The sequence below is a fragment of the Pleuronectes platessa genome, chromosome 12 (assembly GCF_947347685.1).
Source record: "Pleuronectes platessa chromosome 12, fPlePla1.1, whole genome shotgun sequence".
NCBI classification, from domain to species: domain Eukaryota; kingdom Metazoa; phylum Chordata; class Actinopteri; order Pleuronectiformes; family Pleuronectidae; genus Pleuronectes; species Pleuronectes platessa.
Genome location: NC_070637.1, coordinates 25,208,185 through 25,215,145, shown reverse-complemented (window position 1 = coordinate 25,215,145; position 6,961 = coordinate 25,208,185). Strand labels below are relative to the sequence as shown.

Below are 6,961 nucleotides of genomic sequence, written 5' to 3'. Positions count from 1 at the left end.
TGTAATCTGCCCAAAGTTACAATAATTAATGTTAAGCTTCTCCCGCAATACGTTTGTAAAAGAACTGGTCCTGATAATATACTTAAAGCTGCACGCGCTGTTTGTGTTGCTGCAACGCGACAAGGCAGGGCTCGGTGTGTGTGTGTGTGTGTGTGTGTGTGTGTGTGTGGGTGTGTGTGTGCGTCCCTATGACACTCACGTAGCGCAGCTTAAATCTTTAGTCAAACTATAAGCTGATGCTGCCACAATGCTGGATTAGGACGACAGACGTGGGAAAAGAAGTGAGAAGCCGGCTCACTTGATGCTGAGGATATATAAACATAACACACGCACTCGGCGACAGTGACGCCTGCACACAACCGCCATTAGTGTGACAACAAGACGAGGAGGGGAGCTGGAGGAAATGTGTGAAAACATGACCAGCCTGGACTCGAGCTTTAAAAGAAGAGAAGAAGAGGACGCTGGTAGATTTCAACTGCAAAATATGAGAATGATTTTAGAAATGCTCCAAAGAAAGTCACCAGAAACTAACTTAAGAGAGAAGTGATCTTAAACCTTTGAATCAGTCATTAACAACAGAACAATAAGGTGGATCATAATGTGCCTGCAGGCTTCAGAGCCAGTGGTTGACACTCAAGCCGTCCTGCAATCGTCCACATCATCACAGGGCGAGTCAAAGTGGCAAGTGGCTCTTCCCGGTGTGTGAAGGCATTGACAGTCGGCTCCGTCCCTCTCTCAGATACTGAACAGTACAGGCTGCATGTGCAGAGTACATTAAGCCCTTGCTGGATCCCTCCTTGTGCCATTCTCCTCCCGTCGACTCGCAGACACAAAGGCAGATTAAAGGAACGCACGCCATAAAAAAAAAAACTGTCAATCTTATCGGCTTCGAGTGCAATTTTTAAACATATGTTAATCTGGGGGAGCTAAAACTCATTCTCTGCTCTCTCTCCTCACTGCTTGTTTATCTCTTATCAAATGCGCAGTAGGTGAGGGGCAGCTCGGCGGCGCGGCTAAGTGCCATTATTTGGATAATTGCGTCCATTGTTACAGGTTATATAGCTATTTGAAATGGGAGGTGTGTGTAAATAGGTGCAGGGGCCAGGTGGGGGGTGGCTGAGATGTATTCAAACAGGGGAATGGGGATTTTCTCCAAAGGCTACATGATGCATTTGAATGCTTAGAGCTGAATTTTCAATAAGGAGAGTTTGATATGTTTTTTCGGCGCCACAATAGCTTTAGAAAAATAACAATGCCAAGGTCAGACGCATTTCATGTATCAGTGGAAACACAGAAATGATGAATGGTATCTCGACTCTGCTAAACGTCTGAATAGAAATAAAATATTTACGACACTATTAAAAAAAATAAGCTCTGCAATCTTTTCTTTGAGCACTGTGTTAAAAGGTTGTATAGATACTTTAAAGAAGTTTCACAACTTACCGTAAAGACACACATATATCCAAATAGTCTTATTATTATTAATGATATATATGTAATGAAAACTCAGCTTCTGTTTAATGTGCTGATAATCTTCCCATAAATCCATAAACTCTGATATGTAAAGTCATGTGCAGGACGTGAGTGTTCTCCTAATGTAGCGTGTGTGAAGGACAGTGCTCCCGGTGGTGCAAGAATAACAAGTTCATTAGTCGAGGGGGGGCGTCGCAGGAATTCAAATTCCCCCCCGACTCGGGCCCGGCCTCTGATTGGCTGGCTGCGTCAGCACGGCGAGACTCATTAGAGCCCAGCAGTAATTAAGAGTTGTTAGAAAGTGAATTCTCCAACCGCAGATTAGAAAATTAAACTATTTACTGATTACATATTAATAGAAGACAACAATGGCGCTTGCCATAAGCTTGGAAGGCAACCAAGGAATAAATCTGTGTACTTAATTACCATAAACAATGGGGGCATAGAAATGGAGTTTTATGCACACTCCCTCCTGTAATGTGTCTGATATCAGAAGACACTTGACAATTCTTGTTCAATTATCTCTATTATTTAATGTGCTGTGAACTGCCTCTGAGTAAATAAATTAACCACCCCAATTACTTTGGATTCATCTGGGGAGGGCCGCGGCGTAATAGAAAATGCTGCAGAAAGCTGCATTGTGCCCAAACCAAGGGAGAGAGGGGGGCGGGTGGGAAAGTGGAGGGAGACAAGGGGAGAGCGAGGGGGGGGGGGGGGGGGGGAGAAGGGAGGGAGACGGAGAGATTCACAGGGATAAAGGGGAAGAGGGGAAATAGAAAGACACAGCGAGGCGTAAAAGGAAAGAGGAAACAAAAGTGAGGAGAGAAAGTGGCGGGATAAGTTACTTAAAAGAAGGAGAATAAATACATAAGATGATTAAAGACCTGATTCCTTGAGGGAAACAAAGACCAGAGTAAATAGAGATGGCGGGGCGGGGGGGGGGGGGGTTGCAGAAGCATGTGATATGAAAGGGAAGGCGTGTTGAGGACCAGCAGAGCACAGTGGATCTTCCCAGGCTTTCTGCTGGTGGAGCAGAGAGATGAACAATCAGTCACGGGTCAGTCGCTCTGTCTGTTCACATCTGTCCACGAGTCCTGCAGCGCCGTGCACCACCACAGCACCGCAGCACACTGAGCTCACCCACACATACCTCAACAGGTCGGGATCATATGATCATATGCACCACTACCACGACCCTGCACCTCCACCCCGCTCAGGAGAGTCTGCACCAGGGTCTGAGCTACACATTCACTTTATTAAAAAACATGGATAAATCTGTGAGTATGGGTCAGTGAGGCACACAAATCTAAAAATAAATTAAACCTCTTGAAGCTGATCTTATTATCTACATCTGAGATCACAGCTTTATTAAAAAACTGGAAGTTTGTGTCACATTTTATTTCCTTTTCTTTAGAAAGTTGTCACAGAGAAGATCCACTTGTAGATGTTCTTATGTTAAATTAACAGTAGCTTGTGTGAGAGGTTCAGAGTGTGTTTATTTAAACTTCAGTCAGAAGTGATGACAGCTCTCTGAAGAACAACGTTTGTTTATGAACCAGGGCGCCAATAAGAAGAAACCTGCATTTCCTCTAACACCTCGTGGTTGTGTGAGACAGACGGTGGATAGTGAGAGAGTCAGAACATCACAGTTTTCTAATGAATTGTGAAATTGTGAAATATAAATAACCTCTAGTCAGAACCAGGATGGCAAAGTAAAGGGAACAAATAAATAGCTGGTGGTCATTTCTCACCATGTCCCCCAGTATAAAGTACAGGCACCAGTCAGATGTGATGGATCAATACGGGAACAGCCAATCAGACACAACTTCAATCAAACATCCAGGTTTCAGAGCAGCAAAAAAATAAATCTCTCTCATCTATGACAGTGTGCAGAAAGGTGACCTCAGCCACGGAGGTGATAGAGGTTACTCTAGTGACCACCTGTCACTGGCATGCCTCCAGACCTCAAGGCCTAAAGGCTCAATCCATAAAGTATTGGACGAGTCTCTGGGACAAGTGCTGCAGAAGGAGATATAGAAAGACTTTCAGGAAGTGAGAAATGAGCTCGACAGCATCAGGCAAAAACTGCCAGTGCCACAGAGGGAGCAGTTCCAGTTCGAGGGGTTTATAAATACTGATATTTAAGTGTTTAACACATTCAACACACACTATATAACCCACAAAGTATACATGTCATGCTACACACCACAGAAGTCATTGTGTTGACTTGTGGAAACCACATTTTCTCAATTTCATTCCTCACTCCTTCACAACAAAAAGGACGAAGGTGAATGTCTTTTTGTGATATTGTGTATTTTGTCCTCACCTTCGCTGTTGTCACCCTCGTCCTTTTCAGGTGAATCACATTTTTCTTGGAACCACGGGTGTATAGATATATATATATATATATATATATATGGGAAGAGAAATCTTTATGGTAGAAAGTGTTTGGTGGTAAATAGCACCTGCTTTATCAGTGGGTGAAGAAGAAGGAGAAGAGAAACAGCCCTTCAGATTGACACAATGTGCTCCGACAGGGGGAGAGGGCACAGAGGCAGGAGGGAGGCAACAATAAGAAAAACCAGGAAAGCGAACACAACAAACAGAGGAGAGATAGTCTCGATATCAGCACCCAAATGGGATGGAGCAGGTGAGCGCAAATCCCACCGCCCCGGTTCTCTTTTCTCAAAAACCTCCATATCCTCCCCTGTGTTGCTCTTTCAGGATTTTGGGGGATAAATCCTGCGCGTTAGGAGCTGATATATCAGAGAGAGCATGACAGCTGCTGCTAAATTACTACAGCAAATACTGCACCTACACTTTTCGGGACATTTGCAAACATTTAACACTTTTCGGGACCATGGATTTCCCTTCTTTCTTTTTTTTTTTTTCAACAGCATTCTTGGGTGAGGAACGCGATGCTATTCTCCAATTTCAGTTTCGGGACTTAGCGCAGCCAAGGCCCCTCTTCTTGGCTCGGCACTCTGTCTCATGTCTTAACAAGGCTTCACCCGCAGCCAGATCTCAAATAAAAACCTTCCGAATCCGGCTCTGCACGCCAAACCAGATTGCACTTTGTATGCACGGGTGTGTAAGCGTTTGTGTGTTGTGGATTTGTGAACTGTGTCAGTGCTCATGTTGTGTTGCCTCATTTTTTTTTTTTTTTTTTTTTAAACATTTCTTTGCTTCTCCCTCTCCTCCCTTTAACTCACCCCCGTCTTTCCTTATACAGCATATCAATGAAGGCCAGATATGTACTAGGGGAAGGAGGGTGTGTGTGTGAGTGTGTGTGTGTGTGTGTGTGTGTGTGTGTAGCTGTGCATGGCTGAGCGCACTGTTCAATAGTGTGGAGGTTGGCTGGCTGGGGCCGCGGCTGGCAAACGGCTGCAGCGGAGACTTCAGCTGGGGCTCCGCTATCGCACCCAGTTATCGTTTCCCCCATGAAGGGCTCCCTTATCACCCCAGCCCAGAGAGGTCTCCCTTCTTCTCCCATCCCCGAGACACACTCCCCTCCACCACCCTCCCCACCCTTCATTCCCCTCCCTTCTCCACCTCCGCCTCCTCCCTTTACTCCCCCCCCCCCACCCTCCATCCCCTCCTTTCATATCCACCCAGCGCTCCGTCGCTCAACATTCAACCGAGAGGGAGGGAGGAAGGGAGCGAGAGAGAGAGAGAGGGGTGGAGGCTTCAAAGATTCTCTCTCTCTCCATCACACACAAACGCACACATAAACACATACACACACACACAAACTCCCCAAGTGTACATGCGTGTGTATGTGCGTGCGTACGCTCAATTTGCCAAAACTGTTTTTCCAGTGTAATTGGGCTTGGGGTACCTGTGTCCATGAGATAGCGCAGCCTCTTCTCCACGCGAGCAGCTCGGGCGTCTATGTGCCTCTGCTCGCTCTCCAGTGCAGACAGCTCCCCAACCACATACTGACTGGTGTCTTTGAACGCCTTCTGTCAACCAGAGAGAGAGAGAGAGAGAGGGGGGGGGGGGAGAGAGAGAGAGAGAGAGAGAGAGAAAACGGTTATGAGAGAAAAGGAGGAGTAGCACGATATAGCATTAAACAGAGAAAAAAGGGATGGAGGGATGAAACAGAATATTGGGAGTTGGGAGAATAGAGAAGTACAGAGATGGAATGTGAAGCAAAGGGGTGATGGAGGTACTGAGGGAAATAAAGGATTGAAAAACAAATGACAAGAGAAGAAGTGAAGCAGAGGAGGAGGAGGAGGAGGAGGGTGAAAAATGTCCCGAAGCAAAATCCTTACCAAACATAAGACAAAAAGAAAAAGAGTTTAATTTCAGGACGAGTGACACAAACTGTTGCTGCCTCTTGTTTTCTCACATCTTCAAAAACCACTTTATAGCTGCGTCGTTTTATTGTTTTTTTAAAAAGCAGCAAAGCTCTGAATCTGAGGAATGTGAATGGAAACATATACGAGTGAATATTCACACAAAATCTAAAGATCTCAGATAAAATCCTGTTTTTATTTAAGAATGTGTTTATTTATTCGTCCAGGAATGTGTTGTGTGTTCGCTTCAACTCATTGCTGGTGTAATTAAGGAAATAAATAAATATGATTACTCCAATATTCATAATAATAATAATAATAATAAAAGGAGAGAGAGGTACAGATGCAGCAGTGACATCTAAACAAGTTACTTCACAGAACAGTGAGGCTTTCATCCCAATCGATTAATCACTGCTCAATAAGTTATGGTCCAAAGATCAGATTCATCTTATTGTCCAAGTTAAACCTCCAATATTTAATCCAGAATCAATATTAACGGTTTCTCCAGCAGGCGATCGTCAATTTAGTGATTTTTACAGCTAACTTCACATGCTCTAATAGTGGACATCACTCATGTTGTGTTAAATGTCTCATTTAAGTGAGTCGTACATTCAGCCGCTCTATTACTCAACACACTTGGACACGTCACTCTGTAAAGTAAGCACTTGATACACACGTCCCTTCAGACCCCCGGTCACCTCTGTCTCTCGGCTACTTGCTATTCCCCGGAGATGCTCCTGTGACTGAGGAATGTGTTTATTCAAATTCACAACTGAGGATGCATCCGAAAAATATCTCCATTTTACTGCTGATGCACTTCGTTTTTCTTAATGGGAAGAGGAACTAGTGAGCAGGAGAAAGTTTCCATTCCACCCAGGCCAGCACTTTCCCCTGTACTCTTTCCAGTGTGTGAGTATGTGCATCTGTGCACATGTGATTTCTGCAAGTGTGTGTGTATGTGTGCGTTCCCAGCAGCCCCCCCGACACCCTCCCCGTCCTCCCCCTCCTTGCGCGCTCTCGCTCTATCACCATATTTTTCCTTGGCAAATCAATTTTACACATGATCAGCCCACTCCCCTTGCCGCGCTCAGCCCAGCCGTAATTAAGAGGAGGGAAATTACCATATATATTATATTAATGCAAACATCATTCAGCAGGTAATTCTTGGCTGATCGGGATAATGGAAAGGT

At 44.9% G+C, this 6,961-nt stretch overlaps 3 protein-coding genes across 6 annotated transcripts in view; 1 reads left to right on the top strand and 2 right to left on the bottom strand.

Annotated features, from left to right (window-relative positions):
• Positions 1 to 4,252, top strand: part of wdpcp (WD repeat containing planar cell polarity effector) — a 58,270-nt gene extending 54,018 nt beyond the window's left edge. Inside the window, exons 15-16 of the mRNA XM_053436161.1 lie at positions 4,011 to 4,123; positions 4,198 to 4,252. Coding sequence (XP_053292136.1) covers positions 4,011 to 4,123; positions 4,198 to 4,252 — 168 coding nt within the window. The remainder of the gene's footprint in view (positions 1 to 4,010; positions 4,124 to 4,197) is intronic.
• LOC128453522 (malate dehydrogenase, cytoplasmic) overlaps positions 1 to 6,961 on the bottom strand; it is a 116,992-nt gene that overhangs the window by 58,756 nt on the left and 51,275 nt on the right. The gene's annotated exons all lie outside the window — the stretch shown is intronic.
• Positions 5,312 to 6,961, bottom strand: part of ehbp1 (EH domain binding protein 1) — a gene marked incomplete at its 3' end in the record, with an annotated part of 94,636 nt that continues 92,986 nt past the window's right edge. For all 4 annotated transcript variants that reach the window (XM_053436451.1, XM_053436452.1, XM_053436453.1 and 1 more), the window contains 1 exon segment: positions 5,312 to 5,435. In XM_053436451.1, coding sequence (XP_053292426.1) covers positions 5,312 to 5,435 — 124 coding nt within the window.